The sequence below is a fragment of the Eschrichtius robustus genome, chromosome 8, assembly GCF_028021215.1.
Source record: "Eschrichtius robustus isolate mEscRob2 chromosome 8, mEscRob2.pri, whole genome shotgun sequence".
In the NCBI taxonomy this organism is placed as follows: Eukaryota; Metazoa; Chordata; class Mammalia; order Artiodactyla; family Eschrichtiidae; genus Eschrichtius; species Eschrichtius robustus.
In genome coordinates, this window is record NC_090831.1 from 21,578,736 (window position 1) to 21,602,152 (window position 23,417).

The 23,417-nt window shown below is 33.6% G+C and overlaps 1 protein-coding gene and 1 long non-coding RNA gene across 5 annotated transcripts in view; one reads left to right on the forward strand and one right to left on the reverse strand.

Moving 5' to 3' along the window:
• PTPN12 (protein tyrosine phosphatase non-receptor type 12) overlaps positions 1-23,417 on the forward strand; it is an 89,489-nt gene that overhangs the window by 50,530 nt on the left and 15,542 nt on the right. For both annotated transcript variants that reach the window (XM_068550439.1, XM_068550440.1), the window contains exons 7-12: positions 3,261-3,320; positions 5,093-5,235; positions 8,026-8,092; positions 10,536-10,613; positions 10,714-10,812; positions 17,659-17,744. In XM_068550439.1, the coding sequence (XP_068406540.1) occupies positions 3,261-3,320; positions 5,093-5,235; positions 8,026-8,092; positions 10,536-10,613; positions 10,714-10,812; positions 17,659-17,744 (533 nt within the window). The remainder of the gene's footprint in view (positions 1-3,260; positions 3,321-5,092; positions 5,236-8,025; positions 8,093-10,535; positions 10,614-10,713; positions 10,813-17,658; positions 17,745-23,417) is intronic.
• Positions 409-23,417, reverse strand: part of LOC137768814 (uncharacterized) — an 81,113-nt gene continuing 58,104 nt past the window's right edge. Inside the window, exons 4-5 of one of the 3 annotated variants that reach the window (XR_011074809.1) lie at positions 23,105-23,181; positions 20,032-20,963 (exon numbers count right to left, since the gene is read on the reverse strand). This is a non-coding gene — a long non-coding RNA (uncharacterized lncRNA). Of the gene's footprint in view, positions 689-20,031; positions 20,964-23,104; positions 23,182-23,417 lie in introns of those variants that run through there. The other 2 variants (XR_011074811.1, XR_011074810.1) reach the window with 2 other exon arrangements.

The following is a 23,417-nucleotide window of genomic DNA, read 5'->3' on the forward strand; positions in this document are numbered from 1 at the left end:
TTATTATGTTAATCTTTCATATCTATGTCACTCTCCCCAGAATTGTTATAATTATGTACAAAGATGGGTTTGAGAACTTCCATCCTGAAAGTAGAGATTGATCTTTTATGGCAGAAAACTTGATATGAAACTTAAAATATATACCTATTTGATGAGCTGTGGAAGTGAATTAAATTCAAGTTCTAAAACTAACAACACAAATCTGAGAAAATGAATTAAAGAACAAAAACAGTGAAGGAACAACAAAAAAGAAGTAAAATATAAGCTTTAGAATAGAACCAACAATTTGCTTTGGGTGACACATGATGGTGTCTTTTTTAATCACTTGAAAGAAATATATTGTCTTATTTACTCAACTCAAAATACCATGATTAAACATACATGAAAATTAAATAACTTCCCTATATTAGTCACGGTTTTCCAGAGAAACAGAAGCAGTAGGATGTTTACATATATAGAGAAAGAGGTTTATCATAAGGAATTGGCTCACATGATTATGGAGGCTGGCAAGTACAAAATCTGCAGGGGAGGGTGGGCAAGCTGGAGACCTACGAGGAGCTGATGCTTCAGTTTCACGCTGAAGAGCAGCAGCCTGGAGACCGAGAGCTGATAAAATAGTTCTGATCTGAAGGTGGGCAGGCTGAGAACCAGGCAAACTGGTGTTCAGCTCCAGTCCAAAGACAGTCTGCTGTAGAACCAAGAAGAGCTAGTGTTACAGATGAAAGCAGTCTCCTGGAGAATTCTCTTACTTGGAGGAGGCTGGTCCTTTTTTTCTATTCAAGGCTTAACTGATTGGATGAGGGCCAGCCACCTTAGAGAGAGCAGTCTGCACTACTCAAAGTCCACGGATTTAAATGTTAATCTCACCCCAAAACTCCCTCACAGGAACACCAAGAATAACGTATGACCAAGTATCTGAGCACACCATGGCCCAGTCAGGTTGACACATAAAAGTAACCATTACATTACCCATCTCATAATTGCTTGTTTTTGACTTTGTTTTCCATGGTTAAGTGAAATATAATTTCTATGATTTTACTCGTCATTGGTGAATTCAAGAAGTCCTTAATTTTATGACTTATTTGTACTTAGGACTTATGAATTCCTCTGATGCTACCAGAAATTTAGTGCTTTCTAGGTTTACGTAGAAAAGGACTCAGACTGTTTTACACAGTCTCCTTTATAAATACAGTGTGATTTTTGTAATGTTAACTGTAACTCATAGTTAAATGGCCTGGATTTAAAGTGTAGTCAATACTCTAAAGTCCTGGTTAGAATTAACTGTTTGTGGATTAAATTTAAAAAATTTAAAAATCCTACTGCATTTCATATTGTTTGGAATGAATAAAAACCAATGCATAACCATATTGTACTCCTGTGAGGGAACACTACCCCCTCACCAGTTCAGAAAGTATTCTACAATATTAAGTCCCTGGACAGTCCAGGAAACCTAGTTCTGTGCAGCATGGTTGTGTTCAACATTTGTAAATTTAAATGTAATACGATAATTGTAATGAATGTCAGTTCAAGAGACCACATATAGTGATTAATAGTCAACAACAAAACAACTTAAAATTTTTTAACAGTCGGGGATCAGAAATAGTAAGCAACTTATAATAATGAATAGAGAAAAGTAAGAAATAGTTTATAATTTAGAAAAAGATGAATTGACTTTTTGGGTTGGTTTTTCAGTTGCACTAAAAGGTAATTTTAAAAAGTCCTCTTGATAAGAGGTTTGATTTGATTCGTAACAGCTGGTTTGATTTGTCAATGATGGAATTCATGCTGAAGAAGCAACATTTTTCTTTCAAAATGGAAAGTAATTTGTATGTCATGTGGTTGTTTCAGACAACTCAGGATTCATTATCACTGTTGCAAACAAAAAATCAAATTTATAAGTAGAAAGCAAGGTAGTGAAAATAACCATAGTACGTGACTTGACTATACTTGGCAATCAGAGGGTTTGAGACTGAGACAGGACAGTATCAGGAGCTCTCTTGGTTCGGGGATGAGAAGGAGGGTAAAGTGTTGGTGAACAGTGGACAACGGGCAGGCTGGAGCTCAGTAGCATGTTGCTGCGTGTAACCACTTAGATCAGATAGCAGCACAATGTCCATGGGTCACTCTAGCTCATTGCCTGTTTTGTGAGTGAAGTTTTATTGGAGTACAACCACACCCATTTATTTATATATTTGCCTATCACAACAGCAACATAAAGTAGACAGAGACGTTATGGCCCACAAAGCCAAAAGTATTTATCTCACCCTTTATAGGTGAGAAAAGGTTAAGTCTTGGACCAATGTTTTCATTCGTACTCTTGTTACGATGAAAATAAAAACATACTTTCCTCTTAATGTTGTTTTTTTTTTTTTAATATTTATTTATTCTGGCTGTGCCGGGTCTTAGTTGAGGCACATGGGACCTTCATTGCATCATGCAGGCTTCTTAGTTGTGGCATGCAGACTTCTTAGTTGCAACATGCATGCGGGATCCAGTTCCCTGACCAGGGATCGAACCCGGGCCCCCTGCATTGGGAGCGTGGAGTCTTACCCATCGGACCACCAGGGAAGTCCCCTTGCAATGTTACTTGAAAAGTTCAAAATAAATTACTATGGTTTAAAAAATTAAAGCAGGGATAATATTGAATTTTTTCAAATTAATAAAGCAGCATACCCTGTTGCTCTTGACAATCGCTGTCCTACCCTATCTGTAGTTTTAATTAAAAAGGCAAAAAGAATAGTTAGCTTTCTAATATATTGACAAATGATAGTAAGAGACTTTTAAAGTGATTATGTTGTCATCAACCAAAATAATAATTTGGGATTTTGTGAGTGCATCCTTTTCCTTCCACATTAGGCATCCAGTTAATTCAGAGTTGAGTGTTAGGTAGAGAAAATCAAGCTTAATGGAAAGATAAAATGGTTGAAGATGTTTGTAAGTACTAAGGAGTGACATTTTGTTTGTAGGTGTTATTTCTGTTACATGATTCTGGGGATGGTTGTCACTTTGCAAATATTTTGTTGGATGATAGACTCCTAGCTAAGTAATTGGTTAACAGATACTTCTGTTCATAAATAAATAAATAAATAAAACTTAGATAAATTGATGACTTCTAGAATTGTTGTTTTTATAATTATCAGGCGTACCTGCAATTTTAAAGATTAATTTCATATTGTGGACTTTAAATATGAGGTTATTGTTTGTTTTGGTATGTTTTGTTTTAATGTTCTACTGACTCACAAGTGTTTCCCTTTACTTAGGAAGCTGAACAAGCAAGAACAGACTACTTCATTAGGACACTCTTACTTGAATTTCAAAATGTAAGTATTTTCCATTTAGAGACAGATTCTAAGGATAGTTTTTAAAGAGAGGATATATATAAATAGTATACTATCTTACCTTACATAGTTAAGGAGGTTTGTTGATTATTTTAGTTATATAAAATAATGAAGAAGAAAATCAGATGTAATATTTTATTATCTTGAGCCTTATGTTTATCAATTAAAGTAATATAATTACTTACTTAGAACAACTTACCCTAAATTAAATTTACTGTATTTGGAATAGTTGGTTTCTTTGCTGCAAATATTTTTCCTCTATTGCAGTAAACAGATTATAGTATTATTTACATAATTATTACCCATTTTTACTAGTTTACAATTTTTTAGAAAGAGACAAGCCACTATTAACGCTGTCTTCATTTAGATATAACTTGTTTTCACTAGAGGCCCATGAGTTTAGTTTCAGAGCTATATAAAATGATAATTTCTCCAGGAAGGAATCAAAGAAAAATCTGATAGACATTAGAGAATGGCTATCAATTCTTCCTCAATTTCTTTGTTATTATCTTAAATTTTAAATCACTATAAGTAATTAAGCTTGGCCATGAAGCTCATCATTCTTCCCCAAACAGTGCATTGTAGGCATACTTAACAACTCCTTACTGTTTATAAGTAGACATGGTTCCAGTACTCTTAGCAACCCCTGACCTGACTAATCATTTCCCTTTAGTTGAGTCAATTATTATCATTTGGTTGCTATTTTTTAATCTATAATAATAATGATAGGTACCTTACTGAGTTTCAGTATTGTATCAGGCATTTCAATCCTCCTAGCTTCATAGTGGTAGGTACTGTTATCTCTATTGCCCATAGATGAAGATAAAGAATCTTTGAGAAGTTAGGTAGCTTACCTGAAGTTATTCAGTTAATGGCAGAAGTAGAATTTGAATACATTTTACCTGAATTCCAAGCGGTGCTCTTTCTATTAAACACCAGAATAGCCATTCTCAAAACATTCTGATGTCAGGACTCTTACATTCTTAAAAATTGTTGAAGATTCCAAAGAGCTCTTGTTTCTGTGGGTTATATCTTTTAATATTTACTATATTTGAAATTAAAACTGAGAAGTATTTTTAAAAGCATGAATACACAAGCAGACATTCCATTACCTTTCAAAGTGATGACATCATCCTAAATCATATAGCCTTGAAAAGACTCTGCTGTACACTCATGAGAGAATGAGAATGAAAACGGCAAATAACACCTTAGTATTATTATAAAAATAGTGTGAAACTCACAGATCCCTTGAAAGGGGAGGGAGATGGGTGGCAGCCCACACCATAATTTGAGTAGGTTTGGGTTTGGACAAGTTCATTTCTAATTTTCTTTTTGGTTTAAATAGACTAATAGACTGTTTAAATAGACTAATAGACTATTGCTCATCCACTTAATACTGTAGATTAATTAAGTAGTATACATAGTATAATGGTTAAAGTGCAGGTTTTGGAAGTAAGACTGCCTGCTTTCAGATCCCATATCTGTCACTTGCTGTGAAACATTGTGCATGTTATTCTTTCTGTCTCAATTTCCTTACCTATAAAATGAGGATAGTATTAAGTAAATTGTTACATGTGAACCCCTTAGATCAATACTTTATATGTGATAAATGTAGGCTATCTTTTTTTAAGGAAGTGCTAAATATGACTTACATATCTTAGAAATGGCAGTAAAGTGAGATTTGCAGCTTTTCTGTATGCTTTAAAATTTGCAAGTGTATTTTCATAATGGCTGAATTTCTGTTATTCTTGAAGGAATCTCGTAGGCTATATCAGTTTCATTATGTGAACTGGCCAGACCATGATGTTCCCTCATCATTTGATTCTATTCTGGACATGATAAGCTTAATGAGGAAATACCAAGAACATGAAGATGTGCCTATTTGTATTCATTGCAGGTACAAAAGAATTTTCTAAATATTTAAATTAAATACTTTGAAATATAGGTGGCATTATAATATGGGTAATGTATGGTATTTTGAAACCTAAATTTTGGAATTTCATTAGATAGGTCATTCATTATATGGGTTTCCAAATAGTAAAATCTATTTGAATCCTGAGGCAGCTTTTCTTCTCTTAATTTTTATTTTACGTTCGATGCTTCTAAAAAACTTAAAACCATAGTACTTATAAAACTACAATTTATCTTTTTAAGTGACTTATATCTGCATTCACATTTGTTATAAAAAGCATCAATAAATGAAATTTTTCAGACTCAGAGATTTACTGGTTAATTAAATAGTTAAAAGATATTAGTGGAGATGGAACACCAAAGATAGTTTTCTTAGCCAGTTGGTTGGATTGTGATGCCTATATTAGTGAAGTGAAAGGGCTGGTTTTAATTTATGGGCCATAAAGGTGGCTTGCTGATGGAGATGTGGGAATAAGTTAACAATCTGGTTAATTAAAATTATTTTTCTGTAGTTAATTCTGTGGTTAGTTGACTTTTTAATTAAGTAGTTAACTGGTTAAAAAGAAAAAGATCTATTTAATTGTAGAATTAAAAGATAAAGAAATTGCTTTGGCTTAACTTCTTTACAAGTTAGCTGAAATTATTTCCTGTTCTATTAATATTGTCCGGTCAATGTACATAGTTTATAAATCCAATTTGACAGGAAGATTTTCCTTTAAAAAAATAAATTGATCATTTAATATTTTTGAACAACCAAAATAGTATGGTAACTGTAGTGACTTAGATAGCACAAACATAAAAGGAAGGAGTCACTCACAATCCCACTAGAGATGACCATTGTTAAAATTTTAGTGTATGTGCTTTCAATGTGTGTATAGTATTTTTTTTAAGAATGTTTCCCCATTTCATATATTATGTACATCTTTCTAAGTCATATAAATTTTCTTCTGGAATACATTATGACTGCACTGTATTTTATATTTAACCTCCATTTCTTGGCATTTCATTTATTACCCCATTCATTTTCAGCTATTTTAAACAACAATTTAAATATCCAGTGGCCAATCTTCTGGTGAAATCTTTGAACACATCTGTAATTCATTAGAATAGATATCTAAAAGTGGGATTTCTAAGTTAAAGGACATGAACTTTTCCATACTTTTAGTATATATTTTAAAATTTGTTATCCATAAATTTGATGCTCATTATAATTAAGCATACCACTGCTGGTTTGTTTGTGGGAATGCCCATTTCCCCATATTCTTCCCAATACTTTTATCTTTTTGTTTCAGTGTCGGTGTGACAGGCAAGCTTTTTTTTTCTTGGCCATTTATATTCTTTTGTGAATTGCTTGTTTGTTTACTTTGCCAGTGATTTTCTTCTCAATAATTATACGTTATGAATTCTTTATATATCTTTATATGTTGAAGATGTTAACGTGTAGTCATGTTGTAAGTGCTCTGGTTTTTCATGGTTTTTATTCTGCCTATGTTTTACCATACGTAATTGTGAATATCTTCATTAACGATTTGTGTCCATTGACATATGCTTAGAAAGTCCTTCCCTAACACAGTAGTGCGTAAAAATACACTTGTAGGTTTTTTTAAACATTATATTTTTAATGCATCTGGAATATTTTTGTGATTAAGATAAAAGGTAAGAATCTAATTTTTGCTTTAACTAACTTTCCCTGTACTATTTATTGAATGGTCTAGTCTTTCCGCTTTAATTGGAGAATCCACCATTATGTAATAAATACTTAAATATACTCAAATCTGTTTCTGAATTTTCTATTGTGTTGCATTGATCTGGTTTTCTGTGTCTCTGTAATATCACACTTTTAACCATCAAGTTTTAAATATATATCATTTAGCCCTAGTAACTGTTAACTCCAAAATTTTAGAAATGTTCTGATGTGTGGAATTGACAAATGTATCAGTGGTTTAAAATTAATATTATTGTTTGTTGTTAAGAGCTTTTTAAAAACCATACTAAGTTGCTTATAATGTACTTTATCAGGAATTCTTAGATTACATGTTTAACAAACTACTGATACTTCTAAAAGTTTCAAAATATGCATTAAAGTGCTGCCCAAATTTTTTTCTGCCTAAAATTATTCCAGTGATGTCAGGAACATCTTTAATTACTCATAGTGATTCTCGATCCTTAGGTGCATATGCCTCCCTCTAGCTGAAAATCAGTTGCTTTAAAGTATTTCTGTCATATTTTAAAATAACTAACCTGTGGTATTTTACTTTACATTCTCCAGGTTCTATTAGTTCTTCAGGAGATTAGAGAGCATTAGTGGCTTTTGTTTCTTTGGTGAAATCACTGCTGGTGTTCAAACCAGTTTCTAGGGCTTGTAGCATTCTTCGTCTTTCCTATACCTTTTGCAATTGAAATGATGTAGTTTTCTCCTCTACTCTAAAGCACCAGAGCCATCTAGAACATAGTATAAATTTATATCTGCAAGGTATTTTGTTAGCTAGACAAGGTTTTCTGAGGTAGACAGACTTTCAAAGTGAAGGCTTCTAGGTATTCTGTGAGTTACTTTTGGAAGTTCCTTAAATTAAATGAAAACAAGATATAAATCTTAATGTTAAGGATGTTTGCCATGCACACGCTATAAGTTGTAGTTTGTTTACTAAATAAGTAGAATTTTGTCAGATTTCTTAAATGATTTTTTGCTTCTGAATATTAACATGTCCACCCACATTTACTTAACGGTTCTTTTATCACAAAAATCAAATTGTTTTTTCAAATTTTATATCTATAGTGCAGGCTGTGGAAGAACAGGTGCCATTTGTGCCATAGATTATACGTGGAATTTACTAAAAGCTGGGGTAAGAATAATTTTTATGTATCATTATATCTAATTGATCTGTTATGATTTTCACACTTGATGATTAATTGCAGTAAATTATAGCATATGATTTGTTATACATGTTACTTTTTTAGAAGTAGCTTTGCTGTGTAAGAGATAAAGGCAGTGAAAGGTATAAATGATGCATATTACCTTGAGGTAATACACTGGGCAGCAAGATAAACACATTGTCATCCATTTGTTCTGGATGAATTAATACCTACATTAGGCATGTAAACTCTGCACTGACTTTTCCAAATACAGCACTCTTGTTTCCTTTTATATTTATTCTATGTGTAAGTATAATCAATTCAGTAAATATTTATGCCTAACTGGAAACATTATATAGTATGGTGGTTAAGAATGCTAACTGCAGCCAAACTTCCCAGATTAAAATTCTGGCTCTCTCATTTACTAGCTGTGGGATCTTGGTTGATTTACTTAATCTCATTGTGCCACAAGTTCTTTATCTGAAAATGGGAATCATAATGTTAATAACTCAAAGAATTAAGTAAGTTCTTAAGAAAGTTTGTAAAGTTCCTCAGTACCATGTGTGACATGTAGCAAGTGCTAAATTTAATGTTCGTTTCTCTTACTATCCCTGGTATTATTGTTGCTACCAGTACTATTTCCAAGAAATTGGGTTTGATACTATGGAGAATATAAAGACATAGCCCTCATTACAGATTTGAAAAGCACAAGTCTCCTTATTGTATGTAGATTTGGTTTATTTGCTGGTTCTATAGTATGTTTATTTTCTATGCATTAGGGAGAAGCTTTTATTCTTCATAGCTTTATAGTTTCTATGAATTTGTCAATCTATGTCATATAAAATAGGAATAATAAAATATTTAGTTTCTTTTTCCTTCTTTCTTCCTTCTATCCTTTATTTCCCTGCCTTCGTTCCATTTTTCACTTAGGGAATATTTAATTGTTTTTAAAATTTATTTATTTTATTTATTTACTTTTGGCTGCGTTGGGTCTTCATCGCTGCATGCGGGCTTTCTCTAGTTGCAGTGAGCGGGGGCTACTCTGCGTTGCAGTGCGCGGGCTTCTCATTGCAGTGGCTTCTCTTGTTGCGGAGCATGGGCTCTAGGCATGTGGGCTTCAGTAGTTGTGGCTTGCGGGCTCTAGAGCGCAGGCTCAGTAGTTGTGGCGCACGGGCTTAGTTGCTCCACGGCATGTGGGATCTTCCCGGAGCAGGGCTCGAACCCGTGTCCCCTGCATTGGCAGGCGGACTCCCAACCACTGTGCCACCAGGGAAGCCCCGGAATATTTAAATTTTAAATAGTTTTTCAAAAAGCCCTCTGTTAAATTTTATTTTTGTATTCCCCCTAAACAAATCATCTCCTAACACTCGTATGTAAATTTTTAAGTGAACAAAAATGCTAGATTTTAACACATTTTAACATAAAAGTCAAAGATTAAAATTGGGGTGGAAAGGGGCATTTGGTTGAATACTAGCAAAGAAACATCTTGTCATTTCGAAAGCTGTGTATTTTGAACACAGTCCCCATTTGATTGAGTTTGACGTAACATAAATATAATCTTAAGCCTTAGTTTAGGAATTGATATAAAACTCTTCTGGTGTATATAAAGACTCCCAAGCAGTGAACCTGGAAATCATGTTTAACTCTTCTCTCTTCTTTATCACTCCAAAATATTCTTGTTGATCACCAAGTTCTAGTAATTCCGCCTCAGAAATGTGCCTTAAATCTACCTTTCTGTTTTTCTGGACTGCTTCAGTAAGCCTCCACCAGTTTCTCCCCTTTTCACTCTGTCATCTTCCCTGCTACAAAAGTTACCCAAATATCAGATCTGCTCATGTCATGGCTGCCTATTGCAGTAGTTGTAATTCCAGATGTACAAACGAATTGTCTAGGATGTTTCACAGTCTCCAGAGATGTAGCTCTCTTAGCTGGTCATTAAGTAGCCAGCCCAGGAAACACTGGCCTATAGAATGAGTTCAGACTCTATTATGTTTGCAGTCTGATGCCAAGTAGCCTTATCTTTTCTCCTCCTTTGAATTGCTCTCCTTCTTTCAGTCTTTTAGTCAGTTTTATCTACATCAAGGTTCTCAATTCCCCAAATAGATTATACATTTAATCCGCCATGCTTATGTATATTTCACTTTTCACTCACACACCAGAGTTAGTCACAGCATGTTTATTCCCACTGTACTGCAACCATACGTTGGCTGGACATATTTATTTGTTCACATATCTAGCTCACTAGCTTGAGTGCTGAGTGTCAAGATTAGTTCTTGACTAAGCACAGTCTCTGATATATGATAGATAGTGCTCAATAAATTTTCAGTTACCCAGCACGTATATAAGCTCTGTGTGAAAAGCTGAGTTGAAGACTATTTTACTGTTTTTTCTGAACAGTTGTCCAGAGTTCATGTTTTAAATTCTTTGTTTTAGAAAATACCAGAGGAATTTAATGTTTTCAACTTAATACAAGAAATGAGAACACAGAGGCATTCTGCAGTACAAACTAAGGTATAGTTTTTTGTTTCACTTTATAAACTATATTTTTATAAATGCCTTCTTATTTTTTTTAATGTCTTTTCCCTTGTTTATCATTTCATCTCCCTAATAGGAGCAGTATGAGCTTGTTCATAGAGCTATCGCCCAACTGTTTGAAAAACAGCTACAACTATATGAAATTCATGGAGCCCAGAAAATTGCTGATGGAGTGGTAGGTATTCTTCATCTATTAATTTTAGAAAACTTTTACTTTTTACCAAGATGTGATATTTAGCTTTTTAATTGCCATCTTGTGTTTTATCTGAGAATATCCGTTAGTTATTATTTTTATTTAACTTTGATTTTTTAACTCCTTTCCTTCTTCCTCTTTGAATCTCTATTGTGATAGATATATAATGACTCCAATACAAGTTAAATAATATTCTAAGTAAAATATAGTTATGAATGTAGATCTCAGTCAAAAGTTATATAATTCAATATTGTTTCAAGTGTAAATTACTTTTAACAAATCAACTGCATTTTTCTCTCTCCCCTTCCATCCAACCAAAGTAATTCTGAGTTGATTCTACATGAATTTTATTTTGTTCTTGGTCATGATGATATAAAGCTTTGTCATTATTTTGTACATGCTTTTTAATTATGTAGAAATATAGGACCATAATTAAGTCCCTTTGGGGCTTGTTTTAGTTCACTGTTATTTTAGCGTTAGAATTTATTGGATATTCAAACTTTTGACCTGACAAAAATACTCTTTTCTCACAGCGTTCTCATTTCTGTCTCTTTATAAAGTATTTCTCTTATCTCCTCTATATATCTTCTTATCCCTGAAGGTATCGGGCTGTTTTTTTGGATGAATTTCTTTACATCTTTATTATTGAATCTAAGATGACTATCGCATGATAAACCAATTTAGCTCCAATAACTGAAGTAAAATGAGGAAATTAGTGGCAAAATTTATAACCGCTGTTTTTCTTTTCCCCCTTTGTATGGTTTTGGTAATTTCCCAGACTATTTGAAATTTCTTGGTGTTACAAATGAGAGATTTGTTAACCAAATGCTTACATCAGTGTGTTAAAATAATCTAATATTAATCCATGGGTTTTTGGGACAGTGTATTTCCTTTATTAGACAGGTGATAGTTTCAGATTTTTAAGATTCATATATGTGACCTCATTCTTATTTCCTTTGTGAACACAGAAATCATTTTGCAACTATGCCTCATATATTATCACCTCTGTTTTCCCTTTAGTTTAACTAAAGCCTGTTATAACCTGTGCTCAATGAAGCCAAGTATTTTATAATATAGAATAGAATGCATATATATTACTGTGTATAATTTTATCTAAATTGAGACTCCTTTAATGTTTCAAAAAGCTAAATAAGCTACTTTTTCTTTAAACGTTAATTGAAAAATATTTCTGTTTTTTTCCATAAGTGCAATATTAATTTCAAAGTTAAGGTTGTTATACTTCAGAGTTATACCATTTCCTTATTTCTAGAAGTGAAAAAGTTTTTTAATGTGTAGAAAATTTTTTCTTTTTTTAAAATTAATTTTTATTGGAGTATAGTTGCTTTACAATGTTGTGTTTCTGCTGTACAGCAAAGTGAATCAGCTAGAAAAATTTTTAAATAATTTTTATTGAGATATAATTGACATGTAACATGTTACTTTCAGGTGTACAACATAGTGATTCAATATTTGCATATATTGTGCAGTTATCACTACAATAAGTCTAGTTAACATCCATCATCCTACCTAGTTACAGAATTTTTTTTTTTCTTGTGGAGAGAACTTTTAAGATTTACTCTCTTAGGAATCTTCAAATATAAAATACAGTATTATTAACTGTAGTCACCAAACTGTACATTATAGCCTGTGACTTACTTATTTTATAACTGGAAGTTTGCAACTTTTGACCCTGTTTCACCCACTTTGGGCCCCACCACCAATACCACCTCTGGCAAGCACCAATCTGTTCTCTGTATATACGAGTTCCGTTTTTTGTTTTTTGATTCCACATATGAGATCATACAGCATTTGTCTTTTCTCTGACTTAGTTCACTTGGTGTAATGCCCTCAAGTTCCATTCATGTTGTTGCAAATGGCAAGGTTTTATTCTTTTTTATGGCTGAATAATATTCCTCTCTGTGTGTGTGTGTACTACACTACATTTTCTTTTCTTTTTTTTTTTAATACCACATTTTCTTTATCTGTTCATCAGTGCACAGTTAGGTTGTAAATGATGCTGCAGTGAACATGGGGGTACATGTATCTTTTCGAGTTAGTGTTTTTGTTTTCTTCAGATAAATATGCATAAATGGAATTGCTGGATCATATGGTAGTTCTATTTTTAATTTTTTGAGGAACCTCCATGCTGTTTTGTATAGTGGCTGCACCAATTTGCATTTCCACCAACAATACACAAAGGTTCCCTTTTCTTTACATCCTCTTCAACACTTTTTTCTTGTCTTTTTGATAATAGCCATTTTGACAGGTGTGAGGTCTCATTGTGGTTTTGATTTGCATTTCCCTGAAGGTTAGTAATGTTGTGCACCTTTTCATGTACCTGTTGGCCATCTGGATGTCTTTTTGGAAAAATGTCTATTCAAATGATCTTCTCACTTTTTAATCGACTTGTTTGTGAGGTTTTTTTTTTTTTTTTTTGGCTACTGAATTATATGAGTTCCTTATATTTTTTTTGGATATTAACCCCTTATCAGATATATGATATGCAAATATTTTTTCCCATTTGGTAGGTTGCCTTTTCATTTTCTTGAGGTTTCCTTTGCTATGCAGAAGCTTTTTAGTGTGATATAATACCACTTGCTTAAATTTACTTTTGTTGCCTCTGCTAGAAAAAAATTTTAAGGCAGTGTTCAATGTTGTATTTTTAAAGGTTTTAACTATATTTATTTCCAAAAAAAATGTGAAAAATATTGCATTACTCTTTCATCTTCGTTTTTCTCATTACCTGATTTTTCTTTTTTTAGGTTTTATTCATAAACTTCCTTTTTACTAGCCTGAACTCCACACTACAATTACAATTTTGTTATAGATTGTTTCTGTCTGATAGGTCAAAGGTTTACAAATCCCTAAGAATACAAGAAAAATCATACATTACATGAGATTAGATGAAATAGCATCCAACAGCAGATAGCGGTTACTTCAATCCTACTTTCTTATCTCATTGACTGGTTATATAGGAGACACACACTACATGTTTGCTTGCTAACTGAACTTAAAATATTAGATTATGTCCTTGTGTTTTGTTAAAGCTGACATGATGACTGCTGAATTTGCCATTTGTACAAGATGTTTTTTCCTATTTTGCAAAAGGGAAAAACAATTTTCTATAGAATCCATTCTGAGAAACTGTAGTTTATGAGAATAAACATTTTGCCAAAGGTTGTGTACCATAATGTCTGGTACTATGTATCTCAATGCATGAATGGATAAAAAGGTGGAAGGACAAGTGGATAGGAGAAAAGATAGCATATCGTTCTAGATAAATTTTTAATGTTTTCCTCTTAAGAAATCTTATTTTCTAGGTACTTTAAAATATAAATGACAGTTTTTTGTTTTTTTTTTTAAAGATTTATTTATTGATTCATTCATTGATTGATTGCTATGTTAGGTCTTCGTTTCTGTGCGAGGGCTTTCTCTAGTTGCGGCAAGTGGGGGCCACTCTTCATCGCGGTGCGCGGGCCTCTCATTATCGCGGCCTCTCTTGTTGCGGAGCACAGGCTCCAGACGCGCAGGCTCAGTAATTGTGGCTCACGGGCCTAGTTGCTCCGCGGCATGTGGGATCTTCCCAGACCATGGCTTGAACCCGTGTCCCCTGCATTAGCAGGCAGATTCTCAACCACTGCGCCACCAGGGAAGCCCCTAAATGACTGTTTTTATAACATGTTTATATATGGTTGGAAACCATAAATCCCAGTTAGAGAAAATGTAGGATCTAAAAAATTGGGGAAAATTATCTTAGAGCTATGTGGTTGAGTAAAATGATTTGAAATATGTTACTTATCTTTCTGAACCTATGCTCTGAAAAACAATCATAAATCTCCATTTATTATTTCTCTGACAACTTAATTTAGAAGTTAAGGAATTTTTTTAAAAAGCTCTTAAAGCTCTATGTCCCCAAATTATTTTTGTAGATTTTAGTTTGAAATGCTAATCAGCAATATGACTTTATGATAAATGTTATTTGTTAGAGGTATTTACAACTAAAATCACTTCTCAGAGTAGAAGATGTAAAGAGAAATTTTATTTTGGAATCCAGTAGCATTTGACTTGGGATTTAGAAACACCTCAGTAAGCAGGCATCTCTAAGGTATGCGCACATGCCTTTTTATCTTGTATATAAAAGATACTACCACCAGTTGACACCAGGATTTTCAGTTCTAGGGTGATTAACAGCAACAATAGTTTGTGTTATGGTCCTTCTGTTTTGCTTGTGTTGTACATTTTAGATGTGGTATTATTGAATTCTAAATTTTTTTCCTATGTAAAGTTTTTTTATTTAAAGTACCTTGTTTTAATATTTATTTTGTTCTGCAGCTGATAATATATCCTTATATATTTGATAATTAGGTTCTGATTTTTTCTTTTGTGGCCCTTGATAAAGCTCTGTTATGTGGAAATATTAATACAGAAAAAATATTAATACACTTTAGCAAAATGGGTAAAGGTGGTCAAAAGTTAAAAAAAAAATAGCTTTAGCAAGCTCTGCTTGAAACAAAAGAACACACTAGAACCTAATCTCCAGTAGATTCTTTAATTTCTAAAATTCCTTTCAACTTCAAAAGTTGGTGATTGTTCTAACTGGTAATAAAAGCAGCCAAAGAGAGCTGTATACATTAGGACAAATGTGGGGACAAAAGCTGTACATATAAGAGGATCAGAAGATATAAAAGTACAGCAAACATTATTGTAGGTAAAAACTAGGAATCCAAGAAGAACATTGTTTTATTCTCAAGTCCGGTGACTAGGAGGTTTTGTTCATGCTGTGTGGGCAGTGGCTCTCTGAGCTGCAGTTCTGCATTGCCACATGGATTCCTTTAATCATATGAAATTCAACATGCTCAAAAAGCTTACCTCCCCCAGAAGTTCTTTTCCTGTCTTGTCCCTTTCTGTTAATAGCTTTCATTCACCCAGAATGAGGAATCCTTCATGACACCTTCTTTCCTTTGTCACATGTAGTTAGTTATTTGCCTACATATACCCTTACTTTCTCTTCCTGTTCCATTCCTACCTGTTCCATACTTCCATCCTCTGTTCTCTTTTATTTGTCAGTGTCTTATCCACCCCTTAATGCCATTCGACATGCTACCTTAATATTTTCCCAAGTATATTCTTAATATTCTCACCTATATCATCTCCTTTCTCTGATTTCATAGCTTCATTGTACTGATTTTGCCACTTTATGGTTTTATTATTACCCTTTCACTTTTTTGTTTGATGACAGTACAGTTCTTGAAGTTAAGGGCTATGTCCATTTTTGTATCCTTTCCAGTGCTTACTGTTCATTGCCTTTCACATATAGATCCACAATGCCTTACCTGCTGTTCCAAAATCTAAAATGCACTGAAAACCTACAGTTGGTTTGTGTGTGTGTGTGTGTGTGTGTGCGCGCGCATTTGGTATTTGGCAGCAAAACCTGACTTGACGTGACACGAGGCTGTTTATGTTGAAATTGTAAAAAATTGATGTGTTTTTGTAGGTTAGAAACAACAGTTCAGTCGAAGCAGTTTCATATGGTTCACTAATCTTTATTTAGCCTACTTAATAAGAATATTTATAGATTTTGGTACAAAAATATTGAGTGTTATGGGAATATGCTTGTTTAATTAATAGAAATAATAAGCAAATGAGTCACTAATATGTGAGAGGAATCTTTATGATGAGAGGAGTCTTTAAATTCTGGTAATATCTGAGGATCTAAAAGTGTGGTAACAAAGTCCTGATTTACTCGAGGCAAAACCAGTTTATACTTGCTGTCTAGGTGTAAAAGCCCTGATTTGGACAATAGATTATGTGGTTATCCTATCTATAGCAGATATCCCTGCAACAGATGCCTCTGATTTGATAGGTAGCTGTAATTAAGGATGCAAGCTTTCAGTCTCATAATGTAACTCTTGTTTTGGTCAGAACAAGATGCATAGTAAGACACTTCTAATGCATCTGATATTAGGAAACAGGGTCCATTAAAAATTGCTGTAAACTTGAGGTCTCTGTTTCCTATTGTTGGGAGTACTTATTAAAAAAGGACACTGGCAAGAAACAGTTATATAGACAAAGAAGATGCCATGATGGACATGGTAGAAGTGTCTTTTGACTTTAAAACAAAAAAAAAGTCAACTACAGTTTCAGAGTTCCTTAATTGATTATAGTATATGCAAAGATGGCTTTTTTCCTAAAATTATCTGAGATGTAGGCAAGGGTGGAAACCATTCTTGTCTTCTGGCCCAGAATTAACAAACCCTAGCTATGTAAAAATGAGGTACTTTCTGAGGCTGAAACTAATTCAAGACAATGTTTTATATAATAATTTCACATCTCCTCTATTCACAATCCTAAATACAACCTGAGGTTCTTACAGGTTGTATAAGAACTGTATTGACTCAGGATCATCCCTTTTAGAGTAGTAGGTAGCAATAGGAGTCCCAAAAAAGTCTGGGAAAGGTGAAGGATATAAGACTTACCTTGTTTTTTTCCCCCTATGTGCACATTACTGATCTTGTGGTAGTAATGCCTGAAAAAAAGATCTTCTTGGGAGATCTGTTTCTTTACAGTAGCATTTGAAATATGTTGAAATGCTGCTCTACACGGTTGATTTTCTTGGTAACTGGATATGGACTGTTTTTTTGATATTAATTTTTCTCATTGAATTTGGTCTTTCGGGCTTAAACATAGAGGACATAACACCTATTTTATTATTTGGCAAAATTCTCATTGTTTTAAAAATTCACAAGCCCAATAACAATTTATTTGAAACATGAGGAAGGAAAATTATTTTTCCCCTAACTTTAATGAAGCATTTTTTTTTCTTGGCAGAATGAAATTAACACTGAAAATATGGTCAGCTCCATAGATCCTGACAAACAAGATTCTCCCCCTCCAAAACCACCAAGGACCCGCAGGTATTGTACGTCACATTTTCTTTGAAAGGATACTTATCTTTTACTCATTGTTACTAAAACAAAAAAATTCTGAATATTTCTAAGTTTTTTTTTTATAACTTTTCTTATATTCTTTTGTTTAGGATGTAGCATATGTATGGCAACTGACTTTTTTAATGGTGTACTATAAAAAATTCTTTTCAATTTAGATAAAATTTCAGTAGTATACTATACCAGAACAGTGAGCATAACCATGAATTGACTATAGCTCATCTTTTGGTATGTGGTACAACTAAAATTTTAGCTATTCCTAAGATTTATTTCAGTTTTCTAATGACTGAACAGGTAATATGATTGTCAAAAATTGTATGCATGTTGAAGAGGTTATGTGAAGATGTTTAATAACATCACTGGCAAAGATGAGTTTATTTCTTTCTAGATTTTCTTACTTTCATACCAAGCTCTCATTTACAATAGTTAAAAATCAATATATATTCCTATCCCCCTTTTTCCCTCTCTTTTCTTTCAGGGTAGCTAGGTCAGTTAGATGGTAGTATGGAAAGACTACAGATAGAGTCAGAATGATTTAGTTTCAAATCCTTTTCATCCACTTACTAGCTCTGAAGTCGTGAGTAAGCCACTTAATTTATTTGATCTTGGGGGTTTTTTTGTTTGTTTAAGTATTGTCCTAAGAATTAAATGAAATAAAGTATGTGAAAATGCTACATATAGGACCTGGCACGTACTTGGTCTTCACTAAATGTTGGTTTTCCCATTACAATGTGGAGTTAAGATTGAGTTACTGAATTATTTTTAAAAGGAGACACAGTGGAAGATCAGTAATAAAACTGTTAGAATGACTTATACTGTGTCTTGTCCCGAGCATAGATCTGCCCAAACTGATTGACCTTCCCTCAAAGTAGGACTTCCTTTGTATAGGATTCACCAATTTTTTCCCCTTAAAAGTTTGATAGAAGTTGAATAAAGTTGGGTGAGGTGACTATGGTTGTGTCTTGGCATTGAGTTGCTGTACCTTAATGAGATCCTTCTTTACAAAAGTAAAAGCTTACAACAACTAAGGCAAGATGTGGTAGCTATTATAGTCTCTGGAATGCCTTTGCATACTTCTCTAAGGAAGATCAGAAAGCCTATATAGGTGGGTTTAGGTCTCAGTGTTTAAATGCTCAGGATGTTAACTGTACACCAACACTTCTCAGCAGTTCTTTCCTGTTTGATTTCCATTTTGGTATTTACTGTGGAAGGCAGCCAGTTAAAACCTATAAACTGTTAGTTCTCTAATTTTTTTGTCTCCCATATCAGTTCTGTAGAGTCCTAAAGAAACTGTAATGACCTTAAAGGAAATTAAGAAACTTTTGCTACACGGATATCTTTTAATTTGGATTTTGAGAGTGAGCCAAGGTAGAGGCCCTCAAAGTGTACACTAATATTTGTGATTTATATGGTCATCTACCTCCAACAACAAACCGTGGTAGCCTTTTCCTAATTTTGAAGGGAAAAAATGAGTGTAGAGTGTTCTGAATTTTAAACCTTTCTCATATACCTTTTTAAAAGTTTGGCTCCTATTTTTCTTCAGTAAATGAAAAAATAATTCTAAAAAGTAGTAAATGAGTGTTAACAGAAAAATGTTCATTCAGCTTATGTCAGGGTTTTATTTCGGGATATGTGCTCAAGTTTTTCTATGCATGTGAGTTTGTATTACATGCTTAGTCCATCTTCTTTCTTATTCATGAAATAGAGGTAATTGGCAGAATTTCATTGTGTTCCACAAAGAATACTTCATTAACTGAAAATAAAATCCCAAGAGCATAAGATTGATAAAAATAGTATACTTTGTTTTTTCAGTATGGCTACAGTAAGCAAGTTAATCAGTTGTTTAGAGTACATTGCAGTTTTTGGAGACAGATCTAGAGAGGAAGGCTTATGTTTGTTGTATTAGGTTTAGTCAGTCATATGATTCTGGTTTATAAATACTTAAAGAAATCAAATTGTAGATTTTGAATAGCAGATTTCATTTTCTCTTTTCAATATATATGTTGTTAAACTAATAATATTCTCGATATTTTTTCACTAACACCAGCACTCTGGAAGTATACATTGTTAGTTATTTCTATAAACTGTCAACAAATTTACTACAGAGACACAAAAGTATGCCTTAGTAAATTTTTCTTAATTTATAAATATTTCAGAGACAAAAACAATATACTTGATGCTTCTAATGCCTCTCAGTTCAAACAAACTTAAGTTGGAATAGGACTGGAGAAAGACAGAAAGTGGTTCTGTTTTAGACATTTTGATATCTAGGCTGGAAGTAAAGATATACTGAGGACTCTGTATATAGCTGATGTAGAAGACTTGGGCATGAATAAGATCTTTCAGATTCTGGGTACAATATCTCAAAGTACCAAGGAGGGAACCCTGGTAAGCACCAAAATTTGTGAAGAGCAAACTAAAAGAAAGCTGTAAAAAAAGAAATGAACAATCAAGGGATAAAGGAAAACCAGGAAACAGTGGCATTATAGAGGCCAAGAACGAGAGAGTTTTTATATCTGGCAGAAATACATGAATATCTATCTACTTCCTTTAAAGGCTGCCTGGGAGGATGAACTGGACTTTTAAACATCTGTGGCACTTAGAATATCGTGGATAGGTGAGGGTATTTCTGGGATCAAAACAAGGAGCTGAGGTATGCTCAAATAGAGGCATTTGGGAACTCTGATCAAGCATAGGATGTGGTGGGATTCAGGTGACCAAGGGCCCTGGGAAAAAGGCGAGTAGAAATTTGGGTGATGGGAGAAATCCATATACATAAAACAGCTATTACTCTACTTGACTGTTTTTTCTTTTTTTAAAATAAATTTATTTATTTATTTTTGCCAGTGTTGGGTTTTCGTTGCTGCAGGCAGGCTTTTGCGGCAAGCAGGGGCTGCTCTTCATTGCGGTGCACCGGCTTCTTCTTGTGGTGGCTTCTCTTGTTGTGGAGCACGGGCTCTAGGCGCATGGGCTTCAGTAGTTGCAGCATGTGGGCTCAGTAGTTGTGGCTCGTGGGCTCTAGAGCGCAGGCTCAGTAGTTGTGGCGCACGGGCTTAGCAACTCCGCAGCATGTGGGATCTTCCCGGACCAGGGCTTGAACCCATGTCCCCTGGCTTGGCAGGCGGATTCTTAACCACTGCACCACCAGGGAAGCGAAGCCCTTTGGTTCTTCTTTGAAATGTTATTTTCCTTTTGTTGATTTAAAAAATAATTACATTAAAACCAAATATATTTCCTTAAAATGACTAATTTATAAGAAAGAGGAGCAAAGTGGTTGAATAAAAGTAGAAAGTGGTCCTATAGACCAGCCAAATAGGAGAAGAAAAAATTTTTAAAGAGATCCCTTTCAAAACATAAATACCTGGAAATAACCGTAAGTAGAAAGTAGAACCTGAAGTAGAAATGTATTCATTTGCATTAGTGAAAAAAATTAAGTGTTCTTGGTTGGAAAAGTTAAATATAATTTAGCTTTTTTCAGTGATACTTAAAATATCATTTATTTTCAAATTTGATGCAGTTCTCATCAAAATACCAAAGGAATCGTCTCTGAACTTTCCAATATAATGTTAAAGTTCACTTGTAAGAATAAAGAGACAAAAATACCAAAGAAAATTTAGGATGAAAGTAGTGATGAGTGAGAACCAACCCTTTTAAAAATTATAAAACTATATTTAAAACAATCTGTTAGTGGGACTTCCCTGGTGCTCCAGTGGGTAGGACTCCATGCTCCCAATGCAGGGGGCCTGGGTTCGATTCCTGGTCGGGGAACTAGATGCCACATGCATGCTGCAGCTAAGAGTCTGCATGCCTCAACCATGAGCCCACATGCCAAAACTAAAAGATCCTGCATGCCGCAACTAAGACCCAGTGCAGCCAAAATAAACAAACAAACAAATAAATAAAATGCATTATAATCTGTTAGTGGTATAAGAATATACCAGTTGGGACTTCCTTGGCAATCCAGTGGTTAAGACTCCGCACTCCCAATGCAGGGGGCACGGGTTCAACCCCTGGTCAGGGACCTAAAATCCTGCATGCTGCATGTAGTGGCCAAAAAAAAAAAAAAAAAAAAATTGTGTGTGTGTGTGTATATATACACATACACATACATACACACCAGTTAGTTGATGGACTTGAATAGGCAACTAGGAAATATTATAGATTGTGTTATGAATTAATTTAACATATATTAAACAAGGAAAAAGAAAGGGGTTATTTATTAAGTCATATTATATTATTGACCATTCAGGGAAAAAATATATTTAGATCTTTATATCACACCACACACCAAAGTAAGCTTTAGATAGTTAAATTAATTAAATATCGAAAGTCAAATCATTGAAACATAGAATATAGTTTAATGTTTGACAGACTTGTAGAGGGGGATATAATAGAAGGGATAAAGGAGATCACAAAGGACAAGATTGATTTATTTGACTACTGAAAATTTAAAGTTCTAATTGAATTATCCAAATTGGCATTTTTTTAAGATAAATGAGGGTAGATTTTGGCAAAACACACTGCTATGCATGCTTACTGTAGTTCTCTAATTTCCTATGCTCTCTGTGCTTTATTGCTTTTCTAATTCTTGTTTTGTTCCTTCTCACTGTTCAGAAATACCTTTAATCTCAGATGTATTTTTAAAGTTATTGATAGATATTAGAATACATAATAAAACCAAGAAATGAAGGTTAAACACAAGTGGAGCATCTTCCTCAACTCCAAAGTGTAAGGTGTTTAGGAGATATCATTTGGTTAAAAAGTAATCATTAGCACTGATATAGCATCTATTATATATGTTTTCTCATCTTTTTTAGATCACATGTATTCTTTATTCATTCTGTAGACAGTCAATGATATGTCAAAGTGTTAAGTGATATAGTGAACCCAGTGATTTTTACAGTAATCTTGATCACATGGATGTTAATATAGCTAGTTCCCAAAGGTGTTGACCTGCATAGAGTAGCAGAGTTCAACTAAGAACACACATCTGTTATCTTCTAGTCCAATACTCTTTTCATTATATAGTATTAACTCTCTAGAAGAAAGGGTAGTAGTGAAGGTTTTTTGTTTTTATAATGTTATGTTCTAATAATTTGGTTGTCATTTCCTTCACCTCTATAATCTTTCCATCTCATATGGAATCCAGCCTAATTTATTATAAGGAAAATAATTTTCTGAGTTTCTATAACACATCAATTTGAAATAAAAGTTATAGAGTTACTCATTTTAAGACTTTGTCACACCAATTAAATGTAGTATTTCCATATTATAAAGACCAAACTTCTTACCGTGAAATTCTGGGCCTTCACAGTATGTCTCCAACTTACCTTTTTAGCTTACTTTTACTCCTTAGGGACCCAAACTGTTGTGTTCATTGTTCTGTCTTCTGGTACTGGTGTAATACCTAGCAAGTGGTAGGTCCTGAATGTTTTGTTTTGTTTTTGAGAAGTAAAAAATGCATTCCTCAGGACAGATGAAATTAAGAACAATATTTACAATAAGAATGATGCAAGTCATTATCACCAGTGGAATTTTTTTCCATCAGAATACCTCGTGAAAATATGAATGCTGAATACCATAGTGGAAAGTCAGTATGTAGCATATATTTTTTTGTGATGGGGCTTATACTATTTTTGTGCA